Source organism: Leptodactylus fuscus, chromosome 3 (genome assembly GCF_031893055.1).
Source record: "Leptodactylus fuscus isolate aLepFus1 chromosome 3, aLepFus1.hap2, whole genome shotgun sequence".
Classification (NCBI taxonomy): domain Eukaryota; kingdom Metazoa; phylum Chordata; class Amphibia; order Anura; family Leptodactylidae; genus Leptodactylus; species Leptodactylus fuscus.
In genome coordinates, this window is record NC_134267.1 from 247,223,966 (window position 1) to 247,249,423 (window position 25,458).

The window sequence follows — 25,458 nt, forward strand, 5'->3', positions numbered from 1 at the left end:
ACTCGAAGCCGCTTCTTTAGTCTGTTTTCTTCTTGTCTTCTCAGAGTAATTCATCCTTAAGATACTGAAAGTGATTTCCTAGAACCGCGATGAAATCTTTACTAATCTTACTGAGCGGGGGAGGGGTGGGCGCAGTCACTGAAGGAGCCCGATACCGCTGTATTGTATTCTCTCATACATCTTGCTGGCACTGTGTGTGGGACATAGAACGAGGTCAACATTATAAAATCCACTTATTAAACCTGGTAGACACTTATACACTTGCCAAATCTGCCGTAGTTCTTCAGCTCTGCAGCTCCATGATCAGGAGAGTCACTGACTTATTATTGGAACTAGGTGAGGATCGCTTTGGGACATTTCTTATCCACTCCGGGCTCTGCCTCCTCTCATCGACTCCCATCTCCTCTCTGATTGACACCTCCCCCTCCCCCGCCCAGGAGTGATGTCATGACAATACTAAGTCAGTCTGATTACGGTAATACCTTCTCACCCTGCTGCCCTCTATATAAGCACCTCCATACCCGCTATCCTGTCGGGGGTCTCCGGGTCGGTCTGATTACTGTAATACCTTCCCACCCTGCTGCCCTCTATATAAGCACCTCCATACCCGCTATCCTGTCGGGGGTCTCCGGGTCGGTCTGATTACTGTAATACCTTCTCACCCTGCTGCCCTCTATATAAGCACCTCCATACCCGCTATCCTGTCGGGGGTCTCCGGGTCAGTCTGATTACTGTAACACCTTCTCACCCTGCTGCCCTCTATATAAGCTCCTCCATACCCGCTATCCTGTCGGGGGTCTCCGGGTCGGTCTGATTACTGTAATACCTTCTCACCCTGCTGCCCTCTATATAAGCTCCTCCATACCCGCTATCCTGTCGGGGGTCTCCGGGTCGGTCTGATTACTGTAACACCTTCTCACCCTGCTGCCCTATATATAAGCACCTCCATACCCGCTATCCTGTCAGGGGTCTCCGGGTCGGTCTGATTACTGTAATACCTTCTCACCCTGCTGCCCTATATATAAGCACCTCCATACCCGCTATCCTGTCGGGGGTCTCCGGGTCAGTCTGATTACTGTAATAACTTCTCACCCTGCTGGCCTCTATATAAGCACCTCCATACCCACTATCCTGTCGGGGGTCTCCGGGTCGTTCCCTGTTCACCTCCGTGGCTTTCCACTTGGCCTCTCACATGATCACACACGTTGACTCTTGGGGTTTGTAAAGAGGACCCATCACCACCTCTATCCGGCTCTCTGCATCCTTCAGTAGGTGCTCGGCATCTGGTTCTGGCATAGGTGTAGTTTTTCTCTAACTCCCCCCACTCCTGAGCCATTGGTGGTGTTAGTTTTACCAGTCAGGTCGGTAGTGCTGGACTTGAGCAGACACCGCCTGACAGTATGGAGCACAATTAGCATATTGGGTGTTGAGACGATCAGAAATGATATGACCACTCCTACTGCAGCACTTGGGCCAATTCAGTTTCTTCCTCATCCGACTTCGAGTGGCCTGGTACTCCCACTGCTCATGGCTTCGTATTGTGACATTATCCCAAGGCCCTTCGGGGTTGTATATGAGGACCCGGGCTGAGCCTCTCCTTCAGGGTGGTCTTTTCTTCCTTGATAAAGAGCTGGTGGCTTCTTTCCCGTAGAGTCTGGCTAGTTGTAATAAAGAGCTAGCGGGGGGACTTCCTCCTTGGATGGATGGCTCTCTGTGGTTAGTCAGTTGGGTGCAATCACTTGCTTCCACTTCTCTACAACTTAGTGGTTGTTTCACTGGAGGAAGCCATGCAAGTGGGAGTGGAGCATAAACAGAGAGAAGTATAATGGAAAGATCTGCGCGGCTTCCAGATTGGCTGCAACGTTTAGGCTACAAATACTAAAAGGAAATGCAAAATACTATGGGAAAAAATGCCAGCGTCTTATAAAAACATGAGCTGTGTCACCGAGACCAAGAGGCAGTGCCGGGTATTTTCCACCTACAGAACATCAAAATGGCTACTCCCTTTACTGTATTCCGTCATAGGTAACACGATTATTCTCCCCTGTGTGACTTCTCTGATGTCTAATAAGATTTGATTTATCTGCAAAACACTTTCCACATTCCGAACATGAATAAGGCTTCTCTCCTGTGTGAATTCTCTCGTGTTTCATAAGATCCGATTTAAATGAAAAGAATTTCTCACATTCTGAACATGAATATGGCTTCTCTCCTGTGTGAATTCTCTCATGTATAACAAGACTTCCTTTCGAAGTAAAACATTTCCCACATTCTGAACATGAATATGGCTTCTCTCCTGTGTGAATTCTCTCGTGTTTCATAAGATCCGATTTATATGAAAAGAATTTCTCACATTCTGAACATGAATATGGCTTCTCTCCTGTGTGAATTCTCTCATGTATAACACAATGTGATTTTTTAGCAAAACATTTCCCACATTCTGAACATGAATATGGCTTCTCTCCTGTGTGACTTCTCTTATGTTTAACGAGATTTGATTTGTTTGTAAAACTTTTCACACATTCTGAACATGAATATGGCTTCTCTCCTGTGTGAATTCTCTCATGTATAACAAGATGTGATTTTGTAGTAAAACATTTTCCACATTCTGAACATGAATATGGCTTCTCTCCTGTGTAAATTCTCTGATGTATACCAAGATGTGATTTTGTAGTAAAACATTTCCCACATTCTGAACATGAATATGGCTTCTCTCCTGTGTGAATTCTCTCATGTATAACAAGATGTGTTTTTGTAGTAAAATATTTCCCACATTCTGAACATAAATATGGCTTCTCTCCTGTGTGACTTCTCTTATGTTTAACAAGACTTGATTTGTTTGTAAAACATTTCCCACATTCTGAACATGAATATGGCTTCTCTCCTGTGTGACTTCTCTTATGTTTAACAAGACTTGATTTGTTTGTAAAACATTTCCCACATTCTGAACATGAATATGGCTTCTCTCCTGTGTGACTTCTCTTATGTATAATGAGACTTGATTTGTTTGTAAAACATTTCCCACATTCTGAACATAAATGTGGTTTCTCTCCTGTGTGACTTCTTTCATGGTTAACAAGACTTGATGTTTTCAAAAAACATTTTCCACATTCTGAGCATGAATATGGATTCTCTCCTGTGTGATTTCTTCTGTGTGTTACAAGACTTGTACTATTTATGAACTCTCTTCCACATTCCTCACACTGAAACCCTTTCCTCTCTTCCTGCCCAGTACTTGTGGTCACAATCTGTGGATGGTCAGAAGTTTCCTCATGATTTGGGGGATTATATGATGGATCTGTACTGTGACGTCCTGGATGTACATGAGGGGTAATGAGGTTTTCTCCTGAGGAGCGCTCCATTATATCTTCATCTTCTCCTTTATCACTTACTGATAACATGACGTTTCCCTCAGAGATCGCACTGGGATTTTCTGTAGGAGTAAAAATAGATTTTATGATTCTTATTGATTTTAGCACAAATTTAATTTGCATGTTCTATGATTTCCATAGGGTGTGAATCGGGCAATAAGATATCATGTATACATCACTACATCACTGTCACTCGGTCAGGAGACTGTTGTATTGATGCCTGGACGTCCGCTGCCTCCGGGGAGAAACACCAAACAGATTCCAGATAACAGGGTTGTGCATCAATACAAATGGCAATAAGTAAAAGGAAACTAAAGTATTGGTACAAAAAAAAAAAAAAAAAGTTTCCTTGGCCTCCCCGGCTGCTCAGACGCTGTAGGTCGGTGCAAGTCCTTTCACTCAGTCATGCGGAGTAGAGTACAGTACAGCTTCTGCTGTATCCTCAGTGACAGACGCACGGAGATCAATAATGGAACGTCACACAGTAGGATGTGCCAAAAAATTCTCAGTGTTTTATTCAATACTCAAGTAGAGTTAAAGTGGTGAAACGTTTTTCGGTACAGTGAAGTACCTTCATCAGACTCTTTGTATAGCTGTAGCACAATGTATATCGTATAATAAAATGCGATAGTGTAGCCACTGGATTCTCCGCACGTATGCCTCGCAGGGTCCGCTGGAGTTAATCAAATTGGTGGTCAGTGGTGAAGACGCGGCACCAGGGGAAAAGCTGTAGCGCTGTTGAAAAGGGCGAGCCCTTTTCAACAGCGCTACAGCTTTTCCCCTGGTGCCGCGTCTTCACCACTGACCACCAATTTGATTAACTCCAGCGGACCCTGCGAGGCATACGTGCGGAGAATCCAGTGGCTACACTATCGCATTTTATTATACGATATACATTGTGCTACAGCTATACAAAGAGTCTGATGAAGGTACTTCACTGTACCGAAAAACGTTTCACCACTTTAACTCTACTTGAGTATTGAATAAAACACTGAGAATTTTTTGGCACATCCTACTGTGTGACGTTCCATTATTGATGACAAACAGGGTTGGGACCCTACGCTCACACCAAACCGCATCTCCTACTGCAACCCTCTTACCAGACGCACGGAGATCATTCCGGCTGGACATAGAATATCCTCTGCTTCTCAGAGAGAAAGTCCAGAATAAGCAGCAGCATTATTACCAGTAACAGGCGGACGCCCTGTAAGACTCCAAACATTAGATGAGCTCTTCACCCCTCGGGGCTGCTCCCCTGCTTATCAGGTATGAGGAACGAGGAGAGTTACTGGACTGGAGCTCTAAGGGGGAACCGACCTGAAGAAACCTGGGACTTCTCCTGCTCCATTCATGACTCCGTACCTGTGGTAACACTTCCTGGAATCTCCTCCTCCACTTCCCTCTTACACAGGTGATGGCCCCTCATCCTCTCTTCTTCAGCCTCCGCTTTAATATCAGTCACATCTTCTCCCTGATTTCTGGCAATGGCTCCATCTGTAGGAAACACACAGTGATGGGATAGATTGCCATGTGATGAGGAGATGATGGGAGTAGTAGTATCTAGAGGAGAAAGTCTCCGCTCCTTACACTGCTGATCAGTCCAGTAATCCGTCTCCTCTTCTGCTTCTTCTTTAACCTCAACCTTAATATCCATCAGATCTTCACCCTAAACAGGGAAGAAATAATGTAATATCTTTGGTTCAGTCACTTTATGGTCAGATTTTGATAAGACTTTAGCGCCATCTACCTGCTGACTGTCTGGTACATGTATGAGTACAGGAGCTCCACCCCCTATATAGATGTACCCCAGGACTCAGCAGCGCCATCTACCTGCTGACTGTCTGGTACATGTATGAGTACAGGAGCGGCGAGCTCCACCCCCTATATAGATGTACCCCAGGACTCAGCAGCGCCATCTACCTACTGACTGTCTGGTAAATGTATGAGTACAGGAGCGGTGAGCTCCACCCCCTATATAGATGTACCCCAGGACTCAGCAGCGCCATCTACCTGCTGACTGTCTGGGACATTCTCCTCCGGGCAGTCCTGGGAATACAGAGGACTCAGGGGACATCTCTCGGGTGGATTTCTCCTACTGGATCCATCTGTGGAGACACAAACACACAGTGACGGAATACATGAGCTGCTGGAGATCTGTGTTAGGATAGGTGCAGTCATGGTGTCAGGGTCGCAGCCTGTTCCGCTAGTTCTGTTCAGTCCAGCATGCATGGGGTTAATCCTCTTGCAATTGATGGGCATGGTCAGTCTGACACTGGTGTCAGCCTATCGGCATCTGTCTTTAGCACCTGGGCTGGCGGATCGGTCCCGCCTTCCCTCCATTTCGGGAGGCTGGTTTGGACGCCCGGCGCTCTATAGCCTCTAATCTCAAACCTCAATTGCATATGGTGCACATTAGTTGGTCAGAGTACAGCCTTAGCTAGGTAGGGCTTTAGTTAGAATATTGCCCTAGTAATGGCCCAGGAAATTCCTACCTTGCTCGTCTGAGACCTGTGGTGCTTCTCAGCATGTTTCTGATGTAGATATTCCGCGCTCTCACCAGGTTTATTCTGACTATTTGTAGCTCATCTATTTCTATACTGACGACTTGTGTAATAACCTGATTCCAGATCAGGCCGAGACCATCCGGCCCTGTAGTGGCCTCTGGTTAGATGTCGGGGAGCCTTAGATGAGGGCACTATGAGATTTAGGGAGCGTCTTCTTCTGCTCTCTGTTATCTTCCAGTTGCTGCAGTTTCGGGAACTGCTTTAGAGGCGATTCCATAACAGATAGAAAGCCTTACAGTAATGGCTTCCACTATGGAGCAGACGCCGAGCAGAGTGTGAGGCTGTAAGACAGGGCCGGTCCAAGAACTTGCTGTAAATCTCAAGGGCCCGTTATGGTTTCAGCTCCTGTGAACCCGAGAAGAATCTGCCCGATGCCATCCCAGTCACAGGTGGAAGGTTAGAACACAAAAAAAGAGGACCCCAGCCCCCCGAAACTAATAGAAGGTGGATCTATATCAGCTGGGAATCAATCCCTCGGCTCGGGGTGAAATCTGCTTCTCATCTCTGACCTGTTTCTCCACCATCACTGACAAAAAACTCTCCTCCCTAATCTCTAAATCCCACCTCACCTCCTGCGTGCTCGACCCGATCCAGTCACATCTCATCCCCAAACTCACTGAAGTCATTTCTCCGGCCCTAACCCATCTCTTCAACCTATCCCTAGCCAATGGATCCTTCCTATCCGCCTTCAAACACGCCACAGTCACACCTATACTTAAGTAACCGTCCCTCGCCCCATCCTCCCCATCCAACTATCGTCCCACCTCACTGCTCCCGTACGCCTCAAAACTGCTTGAGCAACACGTCCACTCCGAACTCTCCTCCTATCTCTCCTCCAACCTGCTCTGTGACAGACTCCAGTCAGGCTTCAGACCCCGGCACTCCACTGACACTGCCCTAACAAAAGTCACTAATGACCTGCTAACCGCCAAAGCAAAGCGCCATTACTCTGTCCTCCTTGACCTCTCCTCTGTCCTGGTCCTCCTTGACCTCTCCTCTGACACAGTTAACCACTCCCTCCTGTTAGAAATTCTCTCATCCCTTGGAATCTAAGACTTGGCCCTTTCCTGGATCTCCTCATACCTCACCGACCGCACATTCAGCGTCTCCCACTCGCACACCACCTCCTCACCTCACCCTCTCTCTGTAGGTGTCCCCAAGGCTCCGTCCTAGGACCCCTTCTGTTCTCCATCTACACCCTAGGCCTGGACCAACTCTCAGAATCTCATGGTTTCCAGTACCATTGCTATGCCGATGACACCCTGATCTACAACTCTGGACCTGACATTACCTCCCTGCTGGCCAGAGTTCCAGCTTGTTTAGCGGCCGTAGCCTCCTTCCTCTCCTCCCGCTTTCACAAACTCAATATGGAGAAAACTGAGTTCATCATCTTCCCCCCACCCTGTATGGCCCTTCCACTTGACCCATCTATCAAAGTTAATGGAACCACAATTACCACTGTCCCACAGGCCCGATGCCTTGGGGTAACCCTGGACTCAGACCTATCCTTCAAGTCACATGTTCAAACCCTCAACACTTCCTGCTTCTGCTGACTCAAAAACATCCACCGAATCCGCTCCTTCCTCACCCCAGAAACTACCAAGATGCTCGTCCAGGCCCTCATAATCTCCCGCTTAGACTACTGCAACACCCTTCTCCATGGACTCGCAGCAAACACCCTTGCCCCCCTCCAGTCCACCTTAAACTGTGCTGCTCGTTTAATTCACCTCACCCCCCGATCTTCATCAGCTGCTCCCCTCTGCCAGTCCCTCCACTGGTTACCTATAGCCCAGCGAATAGAGATCAAGCTACTAACGCTAACATACAAAGCCATCCACAACCTGTCCCCTCCATATATCTCTGACCTCATCCTCACCTGTCCCCTCCATATATCTCTGACCTCACTTGTCCCCTCCATATATCTCTGACCTCATCCTCACCTGTCCCCTCCATATATCTCTGACCTCATCTCCCGCTACCTGCCCACACGTAACCTCAGATCCTCCAACGACCTCCTACTCTGCTCTGCTCTCATCCGCTCCTCACACAACCGTCTCCAAGACTTCTCCCGTGCATCCCCCATACTCTGGAACTCCTTACCAAGACACATAAGACTGACCCCCACAATCACAGGCTTCAAGAAGGGCCTGAAGACTCCCCTATTCAGGAAGGCCTACACCCACCAATAACACTATCACCGCACCCCCATCTGTACAGTCTCCCCCTCTCCTTCTGTCTCTACCCCTCCCTCATAGAATGTAAGTCCTCGCAGGCAGGGCCCTCTACCCCACTGTGCCAGTCAGTCATTGTTAGTATTATATCTACCTGTATATTCTGTGTATTGTATGTAACCCCCAAATGTAAAGCACCATGGGATTAATATAATAATGTACAGCACTTGGGATTATTGGCGCTATATAAACAATAATCATCATCATCATATACAGAAAGTATAAAAAATCCAGCTCTGGAAACGCGTTATAATAAAACGTAACCTTTAATAGTCCATTATTAGAATAAGCCCCAAACAATAGCGCTCCGTCCAATAAACAACAAGGAGCAGAAACAATGTGTCTAATAAGAATTCATGAAAACAAACACAAAAAAACATGTCGCATTACAGACAGACAGGCAATCCTGACGCGTTTTCAGGCCTGTGGCTTCTTACTCATAACTAGAGTTGATTCAATTAGTATTCGAAACAGTTTCAAATACCTCGCTCCCATAGGAATGAATGGGAGCGGGCGCAGCAAGGGGTTAAGCACCGGCCGCTCCCATTCATTCCTATGGAGCGGGGAATACGAAACTGCAGTTTATAATACTATTTGCTCATCTCTACTCATAACTCATGTTAGAAAAGGCGAGAACTCCACAAAGTTATATTGTACTTGTCATCCTGGATCCAATATGGCCGCCCGCTGGTGTGATTAACCCTTCACATACAGAACAAAACACAGAGACCCCTGTGTATATACCCCAAATACATTGCAGCATGGACACGCAATATGATCAGACACGCAATAAACATGTATAGAAGACATTAGTACAAGACCTGGTCAGCGCTGCTCATGGAAAGTCAGACATGGCAAATACATCCCAAACCAGAGAACCCCGAACCCTGAATGTCGGCATAATGATGGGGAAGGAGAATATGAGGAGCGGTAATCCAAGATGGAGCAGCGACCCCGGTATGTAAGCGCCGAGCAACAAAGCCAGCCGTGTCACCCGGGGGCCGATCATGTGATCAATCTAAAGACCAATAATAATGTCCCGAGCACCGATCCTGCGCTATAGGCGTCACATACATCAACTCACCCCAATGTCAAGAAATCAAATATTAAATGTATAACTTACGGAGATAAAATATTGGTGCAAAAATCACATGAAATAGAGGGAGGAGTGCGCAGAAATAAAAATAAATACACAGAAAAAAATATTTGCAAAAATAAAAAAAAATTACAATAAAAAAACCCTGCGTATAATTAATAATTTTTTGTATTTTATTTTTTTGCATATACAGTACAGACCAAAAGTTTGGCCACACCTTCTCATTCAAAGAGTTTTCTGTTTCTCGTAATATTTCACTGGGGGACACAGTAACCATGGGGTATAGAGCTGGTCATTAGGAGGCGGACACTAGGAAAGAAAAAACAGTTGGCTCCACCTACACAGGCTATCCCCTCCCACTGACAGTGCACTCAGTCAGTTTTTTTCCTAGTGTCGTAGGAGGTCTCTGTCTTGCATCGTTTTTCTTTTCAGGGGCAGGGGGTTATCAGTGTATATGCTACACTAGTGCTACCCCCTGCGGGCGCAATCGCTCTAGTACAGAGCGCCCCGCAGTCACCCAGTCCCCTGTTGCTGCATTGACGGTTGGATTTCGGTGACCCCACCTTTGGTGCGAGGTATCACTGAGGTGGAGAGTCTGTGGCGCCTGAAGACGCCAGACCGGTAAGTATTAGAGGGCAGAGGTAAGTACTTTCTCTTCCCCTCTTCCCCCCCCCTTTTCTGTCTTCCCCCGTGCCCTGGGGTCATGGCGGGTGTGGGGGAATAGAGGGTGTGCCCTAGCTCTCTGGGTTCCCCTTCCTTTTGGGTCTAGCCAGGGAGGTTACACTGGCGGCTTCGCCGACGGGGATTGGATGCACTAGGCCCCACCATGCCCCGGCCTCTCTTCCGGCTCCCTGTGGCAGCCATGGATTCTACTGAAGCTAGCTTCTGCTGTGTCCGGTCTCCCCTTGTGTGGCCGGTGCACGGGCAGCCGCGGCGTCTACGCGAGGCCGTGCTGGTTCCCGCAGCTCCCTGGGCTTCCGGGCGGCCAAGACTGAGTGCGCGGTTCGGGGATCGGGCGTTGGCGGTGGCCTCTACTCGAGGCTGTGGCTTCCCCAGGCAGTAGGCCGCATTAGGACCTGGCTCATTCCCGGGCTTTCCTGAGCCCTGGAGGCTGCCCTTGGGGCAGTAGGCGGGCCTGGGTGTTTCCTCCTGCCTCTTTGTGCTGGAATCTTGCAGGGAAGGTCTTGGCTAATGTCCTCATGTCTAAGGTCTGTTCTTCTTTTTGCAGTTTCAGCTTTTTGTGCAGCTCGTCTGCAGCGGTGAGGAGGGTCTCCTTCCAGTGGTTTGGTAGGTGCCCCTTTGGGGTTATTCTTTTTACTGCCATACTTGCTAACATATGGAGTGTCCCTGGGTCCCATTGCCCCTGCTGTTGTCACGTTTTGCGTATTTCAGGGTTTGGGCATTCCTCCTCAGTCTTAAGTAACTTGGCCAGACTTGATCAGTCTATGGTGGTGTCTTGGAGATGTTGCCCGCCCAAATAGATGCCTCTGTTTGCACAGTCAGTTGCGGTGCTGGCCAGCGGGCTCGGAAATCCTGCTTACTGTTGTTTAATTTGGGGACGCTTCTGACTCCAAACCGGAGTTCTGGCCAGGCACATTGGTACCACCTGCTAAGCAGGAGTTTGTCTGTACAAGTTGGGATATTTCCAAATAATAGAGAACCCTAGGGCTGTGGCTCAGGACGACATCTCCCCCTGCTTGCTCTGTGTTTTTGGGGACGCCGCTAACTCCTAGCCGGAGTTCTAGCCGGGCACATTGGGAGCAACTATTATGCAGGAGTTTGCCCGTGATATTTGCGATTCTCTTCAGACACGGAGAACCCTAGGGCTGTTGCTCAGGAGAAAGTCTCCTCCTGCTTGCTCTATTTGTTTCGGCAAGCCAGAGGATCTGCACATGGTTCCCCTAGGAAAGGTGGATCTAGTCTCCTCCTGCTTACGCTGCATATTCGGGTGACGATGCTGACTCCTAACCGGAGTTCCAGCCAGGCACATTGGTAGCAGCTGCTATGCAGAAGCATGTCCGTGTAGTCCGTGATATTCGTCTAAGAATCAAGGGCGCTAGGGCCATTGCGCAGGTGAATATTGCCCCCTGCTTACTCTGCTTTTTCCAAGGACGCCTCTGACTCCGAGCCGGAGTTTCAGCTAGGCACATGGTAGCAATGCTACGCAGGAGTTGCCCATACAGTTTGTGATACTATTCATCTGACAGAGGGCTCGAGGGCATTTCCTTCCGCATAGCTGCCGTACGTCTTAGTTTTTATTAACCATTCACTAGCCATTAACTATATTCGGCAGAAATGGTGATTCATCCAGCACGTACCCTGGTTGTTCCAGGAGATCAGATGTGCTGTTTCTTCTTCTGGGTGGACCGAGTCGGCCATTGCCAGATTTCTGGGCTGCCCTTTGGCCTCTAGGTAACTTTGCCTCTCTCAGTGATCCAACTGTTAGTACGCTGGACGTTGCGGCTAAGTGGTTTTTGTCTGCGACTGGTTTTGTGCATCCTTTCTGGCCACTTCAGGACCGTGCCTGGGGCAATCAGCTGAGGGCTGATGAGTCAGCTCTGCAGGATTACCAGCGTTCCTCCTTTTGCTGCATACTGGGTTAATTGTATCAGCTGCGGCAATCAGCTGAGGGCATCTGGCTGAGGTGTCAGCTCTGCAGGACTATCAGTTTCTGGTGGAGCAGTTTTCTATATGCTTCTGTGTGCCTATGTGATGCTTCCCTTTTAGTGGCTTGCAGGTATTGCCTAAGCCGCTGCTGATGTGGAGCTATGTGTCACACTATTTATTGACCCTGTTTCCTTGATGATTGTGGTTGCTCTTCCCCGTTTTGGTGAACAGAGCTGTCCCTTTGTGAAGAGCTTGAAGCAGCGACTGGAGGTTGAAGTTTCCTGCTTCCTCTGAGGAGTTCAGGGCATCAGGTCTTCCTCTGCGGGGGGCAATCTCCTGGATTCACGCTCCAAGAAGCCTTCTCTCTAGCCCAGACCTGCCTGGCGTACCTGCTCTGCCTTTTTGGTCTGATCTGTATAGCCCCAATGTGTATTTAGGTCTTCCCCTGTCCGGGGAGCCTCGAATGAGGAATCATCGACTCGCCTTCTGGAAGATTTGGCTTGCCTGGGTTCGGGGGGCTTCAGCAGCAGGCGGTGATTGCATCTGTGCCTGCTTCTCTATATATATCTATAGTCTTCCTGGCGCCTTAGTGGCTGCCTTGATACAGGGCTCCAAGCTGGGAGCAACCTTTATCCTTTCCTTTCTTTTCCTTTCTCACTCTTTTTCTCTGTATCTTCAAGAATCCTGTAACCAAGCAAACTAGCACTATGAATTAGCAACTATAAATCGAATGGAAGACCTTGTGGAGTATTTTGTTTCTATTGTAAAGCATGGACAATGACTCAAGACCTGGTTCAGCTGGTTTCCTGTGTGTACACATGTACCTGTTTACCATCCCCCCAGGAGCTAAGGACAGCATGGACACCATGCGGAATGGAGGAGAAACCTACATGGAAATGCGGACTTCTTTTTTCAAGGAGATGATTTTTGGCGTCTATTGCTGATGTGTGAAGATGCTACAGCTGACTGGTATTTCTTTCTATTACTGTGGACACGTGGGACTCTGTTACAGCCTGGGAACCTACCATCACCCACCTACCCCAGGAGTTATGGAAGCTTGGCAAGAGAGCAGCACCCTGTATACCTGGATGGCTTCAGACTTCTTTGGGGCAGTAGAACACAGTGGTAAGAAGAAAGGAGGAGGAGGAGGAGGGCTTGTGATGAAGGACATTTGGGGCATTTTTTGTGGTTAATGGACAAAAGCGCTGATGCAAGATACCAAACTATCTACTCATTCCTGTATCCTGCTTAAACTGTATCCCTGCTATTACCATTCATTCATTCATTCTGCTGGTATGTCTATCTCACATGAACAAATAACTCCAGCCTCATTCCTGTATCCTGCTTAAACTGTATCCCTGCTATTACCATTCATTCATTCATTCTGCTGGTATGTCTATATGTCTCTGTAGCCACTATATCACTTGCGATAGCTGTCTGTAATTCCCTGCTGTGTACCATTTCCTGTTCTTTGATCGGGCCTGATTGTGTCTGCTTATATGCACACCCCTATTCACACCTGATAGAGATCTTACAAACTCTGGCTTGTATAAATGTAATAGCTTAGGTCATTCTGGCCTTGGTCATTCTGCATCCAGTGTGCCATCCAGTGTGCATCTAAGTGTAGACTTCAGAATTATACCAGAATTAAACCAGAAGGGAACAGAAGGTAACATAATCCAACTGCTGCAAACTGCTCACTTGTCTACCAGACATGTTTCTCATTTCAATCACTGTTGTTCTCCCACTCCTTGTAAAAACCACCTTTCCACCCCAAACCAGTCTGGTCAGTAAAGAAATCCTCATCTCTCCCTCTCTCCTACCCCACCATATAACTTTCTCTGCACAGCTCCTCACAAACCTGCAGGCTTTCTGCCCCAGACACATACAACCCCCCCCCCCCCCCGCAGCCTCTCCTACCTACACCTGCTGTCACTCTCCCTGCTCCTCCTTACTTCTGGTGACATATCTCCTAACCCTGGACCTCCACAGCAAATCTCCACTGTCAGCCATTTCCCCACAACTGGTGCTAGAGCACGGAACCCCCGAAACCTCAAACCAATCTCACTCACTCCTACCCCTCCCCCTGCCCTCCCCGGTGCACTGTGGAATGCCCGCTCCGTATGTAATAAACTTACCTACATCCACGACCTTTTCATTCTCAATGATCTTACATTTCTCTGTCTCACAGAAACATGGCTGACCCCCTCAGACACCGCCTCCCCCGCTGCACTCGCCTATGGAGGTCTGCAATTCTCACATACTCCCCGCCCCAACAACAAACCTGGCGGAGGCGTAGGCGTCCTCCTGTCAGACAAGTGTTCATTTGCCCCTATCCATGCGCTACCTGCCCTTAGCCCCCCCTCCTTTGAAGTGCATTCTGTTCGTATCTACTCACCCGCCAACCTCCGACTAGCCGTCATATACCGACCGCCAGGACCTACCGCTGCTTTTATCGACCACTTCACCACCTGGCTCACACACTTCCTATCTACAGACACCCCCACCATCATCATGGGGGATTTCAACATCCCCATTAACACAGACCACCCTTCCGCCTCCAGTCTCTTGTCCCTCACCACCTCCTTTGGTCTCTCCCTCTGGTCCTCTTCTGCCACCCACACAAAGGGGGGCACACTAGACCTAATATTCACCCGCCTCTGCTCCATATGCAGCCTCTCTAACTCTCCATCCACGCTCTCTGACCACAACCTGCTAACGTTCTCTGCCCTCTCTTCTCCAACGGACCCCCCACTCTCTAAACCACCACGCCCCCGCAGGAACCTCAACCGCCTTGACACCTGCACCCTCTCAGACTCTCTCCTACCACTCGCTGACATATCCTCAATCCAGGACACAGATGCCGCTGCTGCCTTCTATAATACCACCATTACCTCAGCCCTTGATTCTGTAGCCCCCTACACAAACTCCAGAGCCCGACCAACCAATAGACAACCCTGGCACACTGACCAGACTAAAAAACTGAGACGTGCCTCGCGGGTTGCAGAGCGCCTCTGGAAGAAAAGCCACTCCCAGGAGGACTTCCTCAGGTACAAAGAGGCAGTTCTCTCATTTAAGAACGCACTCACCGCCGCCAAGCAGGTCTACTTCACCACACTCATATCCGCACTCTCTCGCAACCCTAAACAGCTATTCTCCACCTTCAACTCCCTCCTCCGTCCTCCCGCCCCCTCCTCCGACATCACTTATCTCAGCTGACGACTTCGCCTCCTACTTTAAAACTAAAATTGACACCATCAGAGACAGCCTCACCCTACTCCCCCGACAATCCATCCACCCAACTACTCGCTGCTCCCCATCCCTGACCTGTTTCTCCTCCATCACTGATGAAAAACTCTCCTCCCTAATCTCCAAATCTCACCTCACCTCCTGTGCGCTCGACCCGATTCAATCACATCTCATCCCCAAGCTCACTGAAGTTATTACTCCAGCCCTAATCCATCTCTTCAATCTATCCCTAACCAATGGATCCTTCCCCTCAGCCTTCAAACACGCCACTGTCACTCCTATACTTAAGAAACCGTCCCTCGCCCCGTCCTCTCCTGCCAACTATCGCCCCATCTCACTGCTCCCGTACGCCTCAAAACTTCTCGAACAACACGTCCACTCAGAACTCTCCTCCTATCTCTCGTCCAACCTGCTCTTTGACATACTTCAGTCAGGATTCAGACCCCGGCACTCCACTGAAACTGCCCTAACAAAAGTCACTAATGACCTGCTAACCGCCAAAGCCAAGCGCCATTACTCTGTCCTCCTCCTCCTCGACCTCTCCTCTGCCTTTGACACAGTTGACCACTCCCTCCTGTCAGAAATTCTCTCATCCCTTGGTATCTCAGACCTGGCCCATTCCTGGATCTCCTCATACCTCTCTGACCGCACATTCAGCGTCTCCCACTCGCACACCACCTCCTCACCACACCCTCTCTCTGTAGGTGTCCCCCAAGGCTCCGTCCTAGGACCCCTCCTGTTCTCCATCTACACCCTTGGCCTGGGCCAACTCATAGAATCCCATGGCTTTCAGTACCATTGCTATGCCGACGACACCCAAATATATATCTCTGGACCAGACATTACCTCCCTGTTGGCCAGAGTTCCAGACTGTTTAGCAGCCGTAGCCTCCTTCCTCTCCTCCCGCTTTCTCAAACTCAACATGGAGAAAACAGAGTTTATCATCTTCAGCCCATCCTGTATGGCCCCTCCACCTGACCCATCTATCAAAGTTAATGGAACCCCACTTACCCCTGTCCCACAGGCCCGATGCCTTGGGGTAACCCTGGACTCCGACTTATCCTTCAAACCACATATTCAAGCCCTCAACACTTCCTGCCGCCTCCAGCTCAAGAACATCCACCGAATCCGCTCCTTCCTCACCCCAGATACTACCAAGATGCTCGTCCAGGCCCTCATAATCTCCCGCTTAGACTACTGCAACACCCTTCTGCATAGACTCCCGGCAAACACCCTCGCCCCCCTCCAGTCCACCTTAAACTGTGCTGCTCGCTTAATCCACCTCACCCCCCGATCTTCATCGGCTGCTCCCCTCTGCCAGTCCCTTCACTGGTTACCCATAGCCCAGTGAATTGAGTTCAAGCTACTAACGCTAACATACAAAGCCATCCACAACCTGTCCCCTCCATATATCTCTGACCTCATCTCCCGCTACCTGCCCACACGTAACCTCAGATCCTCCAACGACGTCCTACTCCGCTCTGCCCTCATCTGCTCCTCACACAACCGTCTCCAAGACTTCTCCCGTGCATCCCCCATACTCTGGAACTCCTTACCACGACACATAAGACTGACCCCCACAATCACAGGATTCAAGAAGGCCCTGAAGACTCACCTATTCAGGAAGGCCTACAACCTCCAATAACACTATCACCGCACCCCCATCTGCACAGTCTCCCCCTCTCCTTCTGTCTCTACCCCCCTTCCCTCATAGATTGTAAGCCCTCGCGGGCAGGGCCCTCTACCCCACTGTGCCAGCCGATCACTATTAGTATGATATGTACCTGTATATTTTGTGAATTGTATGTAACCCCCAAATGTAAAGCACCATGGAATTAATGGTGCTATATAAATAAACAATAATAAATAATAATAATAAACTATCAGCTGTGAGCAGGAGATCTCACTACGTACCAAAGAACTACCACGTTATCATGATAGCTGCATATGTCCCCCACCTCTGCAAAATGTTTTTTGCTTGTTATATCTACATGCTGTGACCCCCCTCCTCGTGTCCTCAAACCACATTTGGCTGTATTATTAACATCAATCCGCACAGAGAACTAAACGATCCTGCAGTGTGTCTGTTTTCTTTCTTTTTTAGTTGCTATGATTCCAAGGATTTCTCCATCTGCCATGAGCCTGTATGTGTTTTCCTCTCTTGTTATATACTACTGGACCATCTATGAAACTGTATCACTGAAATTTCCCCATTGTGGGACTATTAAAGGAATATCTTCTCTATATTCTAGGGTTCGGTTTCAGCCTACTGACTGTTCCAAAGAAGGAACGTCTCTCTCTGTTCCATTCTGGACCTGAAGTCTCTCAACAGGTTTGTTCAAAGTTCTAATCTTTCCCATCGAGTCTCTGCTATTTGTAGTTGCCTTTATGGAACTGGGTGAATTCCTTTGTGCATTGCACTGTCCCCTCTCATGGCTTGTTCCGCCCAAGAGGTGTGGCTGTTGTACCGTACCTGGAAGATCTTCTAGTCAAGGCTCCTCTACAGGACGGACAATCTCTCCAGTTGCAGATCTCTATGGTTCTTCAATGGTTCAGCTGGATTGAACTTGATGTATGGCGCTCCCCTCTTGATTTTATCCTTGGGATGCCTTGTCTTTCATACACGGCAGCTGTCATTGCAGACGCTAGCTTTCGGGGGATGCAGGGTTACTAGTCCAGAATGTTCTGGAACGATGGTCAGGAAGGAATCCTCCCTCCAGTTTATCAGTTGGAACTGAGGGCCTTCTTTCACACTCTGTACCCTGAACACCCTTTTTCTGGGGTTGCTGGCTCATTCTCAGCTCAACTGTTCCACTGCCGTCGCCTTTTTAACTATCCGGGGCGTGTTCAAGAGCCAGGCCGTTTTTTTGTGGCCTTCTGTTTTAACCTCAAGGTTCTTCTATGCATGGCCAGATGCAGGAATCCTCAGGCGTTTTGTTCAATGCTCTTGTGATTCCCTGGTGGGGGTTATTCAGTTCAGGTATCTATTTCTCCCTCTTTCTGTCTCCTCAGACTTTCAAGGGACTCATGGTCGAGAAGATTCCTGCCATCGAGGTGGCTCCATACTGGCCCTGTCTGGCTAGTACACAGACCTTATGGTTCTATTGGCAGACGCCCTGACCTGCTCCTCTGCGGGAGGATCTGCTCTCCTAGGGACCCTCCACCTCCCCTTTCGTTAGCTAAGTCTAACGATGAGGCTGTTGAGGCCGAATTATTTTCTGGGCCTGTTTTTCTTTTTTAATTTAGGCCAGGGAAGCTTCAGTCAGCAAACATTTTCCATTGCTCTTGGTAGTCTTATCTCTGCTGGCGCGGAACTGTAGATTATCGTCTTTTTCTCGCCCAGGATCCTGGTGTTCTTCAGTTGGGTTGGATCAGGGTTTTGACTTCTCCTTGCACTTCCTTTTCTCTTCCAGTAGGCCCGGATTTTCCGTGCTCAGTTATAGAAAAGTTTCCCAGGGTGTGGCGCAGCCTGTTCCTCCTTCCGGCTTCCAGTTGATCCTTAATATCTTTACCTCATTCTTGAGGTACTTCAGGCTCATCCTTTGAGCCTCTAAAGTAAAGCTCGCTCCGCTTCTCTTTGCTATTACTTCTTGTTGTAGGCCTCTGAGCTGGCGGTTTGCCGTGCCAGTTTTCCATCCTTGGTTCTTCACAGGACAAGGTGGTCTTCTTCTTCCATCATCATTTCTTACTAAGTGGCATCCGCTAGTCTCATTAGTGAGGACATTGTCTTGCCGTCTGTTTGGCCGGAGCCTAAGCTCCCTTGTAAGCGCCTTCCACTGCCTGTAGGTTGTTCCGGGTGGCCGGTTTTTCAGACTCTCACAGAACCTCTTTGGCGCTGTGTTGGTCATTTTTTTTTTTATCTTCCAGAGGGATCTAGGAAGGGCTTGCCGCTTTCAGGGGGTCCATTTCTAGATGGATCCGGTCTGTTATTTGGAAGCCTTGTTAGCTAAAGGGTAATGATTTACCCTTCTGTGTAGCAGCTTACGCTACCAGGGCGGTCGGTGCCTCCGGGGCTGTTTGGCTTCAGTTTGCTGGTGCAGAGCTGTTTTCTGTTCACTTTTTTTCACCAAATTGTTACCAGATCTCTTCTGTGTCTTCTGCCAATGCCAGTTGGTCGGAGGGGGCTGCAAGCGGCAGTGTGCCAATTGTTCTCAGGACTGTGTTTTTCCCTCCCTCGGGGACTGCTGTTGGACGTCCCATGGTTACTGTGCCCCCCAGTGAAATATTACGAGAAAACAGGATTTTGGTGTACTCGCCTTGTAAAATCCTTCTCTCATTGTTTCACTGGGGGACACAGGTCCCACCCGTTGGAATATTTGATGTATGGGGTTTTATTTCTTCGCAAATTTAGGTTTGTACTTGGTGATTGGTTCCATATTCTTGTTTTTGGACTCTCTCCTACTATACCCTCTGCACTGTCAGTGGGAGAGTATAGCCTGTGTAGGCGGAGCCAACAGTTTTTTCTTTCCTAGTGTCTGCCTCCTAATGACCAGGTCTCTACCCATGGTAACTGTGTCCCCCAGTGAAACAACGAGTAAAGGATTTTACAGGCGAGTTACACCAAAATCCTGTTATTTCCATGACTATGACAATTGTAGATGACACTGACGGCATCAAAACTCAGAAGACAGACATGTGGGATTATAAACAGTGTGACACCACTGACCATCTGTCTTCTATTCTCGCTTCCTTTTGCTTTGATTCCTGCTTTGCACACTCTTGGCATTTTCTTGATGAGCTCCATGAGGTAGTCACCGGGAATGGTTCTCACTTCACAGGTGTGCCCTGTCAGGTGTAATAAGTGGGATTTCTTGCCTTATAAATGGGGTTGGGACCATCAGTTGTGTTGTGCAGAAGTCAGGTACAGGATACACAGCTGATAGTCCGACTGAATAGACTCTTAGAATTTGTATTACAGCAAGAAAAAAGCAGCTAAGTAAAGAAAAACGAGTGGCCATCATTACTTTAACCACTTCCGGACCGCCCATAGACTATAAACGTCCGGGAAGTGGTTGCCTAGTTCTGACAGGACGTACCGGTACGTTCAATCAGAACACAGCAGCTGCACGGAGATCGTGCAGCTACTGAAGGTGGGAGCGGCTGTAACTTCAGCTGGAGCTCCCAGAGAAATAGCAGGGAAGGTTTATTCCCTTCCCTGCCTTCTCAATCACTGTGTATACAGCGCTCAATGAGCGCTGTATACACGGTTATGGGTGCCGCCATGATGCGGCCGCCCTGACCCGGTGGTCACGTGATCTGCCGGGAGCAGCGTCTTGCAAGAGCTGCTGGGTCCTACAGGACCAAGATCAGCTCTGTATACTGTGGACAGGACAGAGATCAGCTCTGTATACCGTGTATAGCAGCATGCAGGAGGCTAAATGTACCAGCCTCAGTTACAGGGGAAATCAGCCTCCAATACAAAAAAAAAGTGATCAGATGTCCCCAAAGGTCTCTTATCACCTTATGGGGACACAATCTGAAAATAAATAAATAAATAAATAAATAAAAAAAGTTTAAAAAAATGTAAATAAAATTAAAAAAATACGCTAATAAAAAGCCGTTATTTAAGGTTATAGCCCCACCCCCGACGACACCATACAAAATAAAAATTACCGTAACGGAGAGGAAAAACTAGTTTTTCAGTGACACTGTGTCATTAAATAAAATTAAAAAAAATAAATAAATTGAAAACCAGACACAATTTCCCTCCTATTATGTTAATATTTTCCCGGATATAAAAATAAAAACACATTCGAAAATAAAAACATAAAAATAAAGCCCTATGTGCCCCCGAAAAAAAGACGCAAAAATTAGATGACTGAGACATACGAGAAAAATGTTAAAGCCCTCAAAACCGCACATACAAAATAAACCTAAAATGTATCTGGTCCTGGAGCACAAATTGGCCGGTACTGAAGTGGCTAAGAAATGAAGGTCAGTCAGTCCGAAAAATTGGGAAAACTTTGAAAGTGTCCCCGAGTGCAGTTGCAAAAACCATCAAGCGCTACAAAGAAACTGGATGACATGAGGACCACCCCAGGAAAGGAAGACCAAGAGTCACCTCTGCTGCGGAGGATGAGGACCAACCCAGAAAAGGAAGAACAAGAGTCACCTCTGCTGCGGAGGATGAGGACCGCCCCAGGAAACGAAGACCAAGAGTCACCTCTGCTGCAGAGGATAAGGACCAACCCAGGAAAGGAAGACCAAGAGTCACCTCTGCTGCGGAGGATGAGGACCACCCCAGGAAATGAAGACCAAGAGTCACCTCTGCTGCAGAGGATAAGGACCAACCCAGGAAAGGAAGACCAAGAGTCACCTCTGCTGCGGAGGATAAGGACCAACCCAGGAAAGGAAGACCTAGAGTCACCTCTGCGGAGGATAAGGACCATCCCAGGAAACAAAGACCAAGAGTCACCTCTGCTGTGGAGGATAAGGACCGCCCCAGGAGAGGAAGACCAAGAGTCACCTCTGCTGCGGAGGAGAAGTTCATCCAAGTCACCAGCCTCACAAATCGCAGGTTACCAGCAGCTCAGATTAGAGAGCAGGTCAATGCCACACAGAGTTCTAGCAGCAGACACATCTCTACAACAACTGGTAAGAGGAGACTTTGTGCAGCAGCCGGCCTTCATGGTAAAATAGCTGCTAGAAAAGCACTGCTAAGGACCGGCAACAAGCAGAAGAGACCACAAGGAATGGACATTAGACCAGTGGGAATCTGTGCCAAGGTCTGATGAGTCCAAATTTGAGATCTTTGGTTCCAACCACCGTGTCTGTGCGACACAGAAAAGGTGAACGCATGGACTCTACATGCCTGGTTCCCACCGTGAAGCATGGAGGAGGAGGTGTGATGGTGTGGGGGGGCCAAGCTGGTGACACTGTTGGGGATTTATACTGACCCAGCATGGCTACCACAGCATCTTGCAGCGGCATGCCAATTCCATCCGGTTTGTGTGTAGTTGGACCACCATTTATTTTTCAACAGGACAATAACCCCAAACACCTCCAGGCTGTGTAAGGGCTATATGACCAAGAAGGAAAGTGATGGGGGGGGGGGGGGCTACACCAGATGACCCGGCCTCCACAGTCACCAGACCTGAACCCAATCCAGATGGTTTGGGGTGAGCTGCACCGCAGAGTGAAGGCAAAAGGGCCAACAAGTGCTAAGCATCTCTGGGAACTCCTTCAAGACTGTTGGAAGACCATTCCCGGTGACTACCTCATGGAGCTTATCAAGAGAATGCCAAGAGTGTGCAAAGCAGGAATCAGAGCAAAAGGAAGCAAGAATAGAAGACAGATTGCCAGTTGTGTCACACTGTTTGGTAAGTCTATAATCCCACATGTCTGACTTCTGAGTTTTGATGCCTCAGTGTGATCTACAATTGTCATAGTCTTGGAAATACAGAAAACTCACAGAATGAGAAGGTGTGGCCAAACTTTTGGTCTGTACTGTATATATATTTTTTTTTCTGCTCCTTGTTATTTATTGGACGGAGCGCTATTGTTTGGGGCTTATTCTATAAATGGACGATTATAAGTTACGTTTTATTTTAATGCGTTTCCAGGGCTGGATTTTTATATTTTTTGAACAGGTGGAAGGTTCCCTAAAAAGGGATGCTAGTTAAGGCTGGGGGGGAGGGGGGGGACCATGTATGAGTGAAAGACTTGCAGGTTTGTATTGGCTAATGCAGGTCATTATTTTGGGAAAACTGTATCTTAGGAATGGTATATCCTAGAGAGCTGAGACCCAACCTAAAACCTTCCAGGATACCTGAAGTATCTGTGTGCCAAATTTGGTGAAGATTGGTGCAGTCATTTGGTTGCTCATAAAGAACAGACGGACAGATAGACATTTCATTTTTATAATATAGAGAGATAAGCGGGGTCTGTAATACAGTGACCAGTCATTATATTATTAGGTAACCCCATTATATGTGTATAATGTCTATATGTGTATAATACACACACTAGCAGAAGGACGCGGCTTCGCCCGGGTATATTACATGTTATGTTTGTGTAGCGGCCCCATAAGAATTGTCCAGTTTCTCATTGCTGTATTTTGTATATTGTTTGTGTGTATGTCCATAAGCGTCATGTGATCATATGTATCTCATTTCGGATATCAGTGAAAATCCTGCGATCGGTTGTTATGGAGACCTGGAGTAAAGCTGTGTGCATGTGACCTTGTGTAGCAGTGTCATTCAAAGCGCCCTGCCTCTATAAAGCCGACATAAAGCAGTGAATAAAAATGGCTGGGTTGCTATAGAAACCTGGAGTAAAACTCTAATATGTGATACTCTGTGCAGAGCCGTGTATCTAATCATCCAGCATGTGGTACTGTGTGCTGAGGCACGTATCTAATCCTCTGGCGTGTGGTACTGTGTGCAGTGGTGCGTATCTATCCCTTCGGTGTGTGGTACTGTGTGCAGTGGTGCGTATCTATCCCTTCGATGTGTGGTACTGTGTGTAGACACACATATCTAATCCCCTGGTGTGTGATACTGTGTGCTGACTTGTGTATCTAATCCTCCAGCGAGTGGTACTGTGTGCAAACGCGTGTATCTAATACTCCGGTGTGTGGTACTGTGTGAAGACATGTGTATCTAATACTTTGGCATGTGGTGTTGTGTGCAGATATGTGTATCTAACCCTCCCCATATGGTAATGTGCACAGACGTGCGTATCTAATCCTGCAGCATGTGTACAGACGCACGTATCTAATCCTCCGGCGTGTGGTAATGCGTGCTAACTTGCGTATCTAATCATATGGCATGTGGTGCTTTGTAAAGACATGTGTATCTAACCCTCCCCGTGTGGTATACTGTAGTGTGCAGTAGTGTGTATCTAATCCTCCACCGTGTGGTATTGTTTGCAGTGGCGCGTATCTAATCCTCCATTGTGTGGTATTGTGTAAAGACGTGCATATCTAATACTCCGGCGTGTGAAACTGTGCGCAGATGCGTGTATCTAATCCTGTGGCATGTGGTACTGTGTACAGACGTGCGTATCTAATCCTGCAGCATGTGGTATTGTGTAAAGACGTGCGTATCTAATCCTGCTGCATGTGCAACTGTGTACAGACGCACATATCTAATCCTCCGTTGTGTGGAACTGTGTGTAGACGAGCGTATCTAATCCTCTGGCGTGTGGTACTATGTGTTGAGGTGCATATCTAATCCTCCACTGTGTGGAACTTTGTGCAGACTCACGTATCTAATCCTCCAGCATGTGGAATTGTGTGTAGATGCGTGTATCTAATCCCGCAGCGTGTGTAACTGTGTGCATTGGCAAGTATGCAATCCTCTGGCGTGTGGTATTGTGTGCAGTGGCACGTATCTAATCTTGTGGTGTGTGGAACTGTGTGCAGATGTGCATAACTAATCCTCCAGCTTGTGGTATTGTGTGCAGTGGTGCGTATCTAATCCTCTGGCGTGTGATATCGTGTGCAGTGGCACATATCTAATCCTCTGGTGTGTGGTATTGTGTGAAGATGTGCATATCTAATCCTCTGGCATGTGGTTCTTTGTACATACGCATGTATATAATCCTCTGGCATGTGGAACTGTGTGCAGACGTGCGTATCTAATCTTTTGGCGTGTGGTACTGTGTGCAGACGCACGTATTTAATACTTTGCCATCTGATTCTGTGTGCTGAACTGTGTATCTAATCCTTCAGCGTGTGGTACTTTGTGCAAACGCATGTATCTAATCCTCTGGCATGTGGAACTGTGTGCAGACGCGCGTATCTAATCTTTAGCCATGTGGTACTTTGTGCAGATGCGCGCATCTAATCCTCTGGCATGTGGTATTGTGTACAGACGCGTGTATCTAATCCTATGGTGTGTTGAACTGTGTGCAGATGCGCGTATCTAATCCTCTAGCGTGTGGAACAGTGTGCAGATGCACATATTTAATCCTCTGGTGTGTGGGACTGTGTGCTGATCTGTGTATCTAATCCTCTGATGCGTGTATCTCAGTTTGGATATCAGTGTTGGATTGTGCATGTGGAGTGACCATATGTATTGAAGTTGGAATATGAGTGAAAGACTTGCAGGTTTGTATTGGCTAAGGGGGGGGGGCATTGTTTTTGGAATGCTGTATCTCAGCAACGGTGCGTCCGAGCGAGTTGGAGTCTCGTCTTAAACCTTCCCGGATACCTGAAGTATCTCTGTACCAAATTTGGTGAAGATCGGTCCAGTCGATTGGTCGTGCATAGAGAACAGACGGACAGACAAGAATTCATTTTTATACTATAGAGCCACAGGTCAGCACATAGTATTGCATACCAGAGGATTAAATATGCATGTTTGCACATGGTTCCACAACCCAGAGGATTAGATATG

At 48.0% G+C, this 25,458-nt stretch overlaps 3 protein-coding genes across 4 annotated transcripts in view; 1 reads left to right on the forward strand and 2 right to left on the reverse strand.

Moving 5' to 3' along the window:
* LOC142198394 (uncharacterized) overlaps window positions 1-25,458 on the reverse strand; it is a 1,100,421-nt gene that overhangs the window by 1,066,137 nt on the left and 8,826 nt on the right. The window contains exons 2-3 of the mRNA XM_075269423.1: window positions 5,382-5,476; window positions 4,959-5,037 (exon numbers count right to left, since the gene is read on the reverse strand). Coding sequence (XP_075125524.1) covers window positions 4,959-5,037; window positions 5,382-5,476 — 174 coding nt within the window. The remainder of the gene's footprint in view (window positions 1-4,958; window positions 5,038-5,381; window positions 5,477-25,458) is intronic.
* The window catches only part of LOC142198397 (uncharacterized), a 112,808-nt gene that overhangs the window by 48,358 nt on the left and 38,992 nt on the right, over window positions 1-25,458 (forward strand). The window lies entirely within an intron of this gene.
* The window catches only part of LOC142198418 (uncharacterized), a 33,451-nt gene continuing 8,789 nt past the window's right edge, over window positions 797-25,458 (reverse strand). The window contains exons 2-3 of the mRNA XM_075269454.1: window positions 4,734-4,842; window positions 797-3,433 (exon numbers count right to left, since the gene is read on the reverse strand). Coding sequence (XP_075125555.1) covers window positions 2,007-3,433; window positions 4,734-4,797 — 1,491 coding nt within the window. The 5' untranslated portion in view covers window positions 4,798-4,842 and the 3' untranslated portion in view covers window positions 797-2,006. The remainder of the gene's footprint in view (window positions 3,434-4,733; window positions 4,843-25,458) is intronic.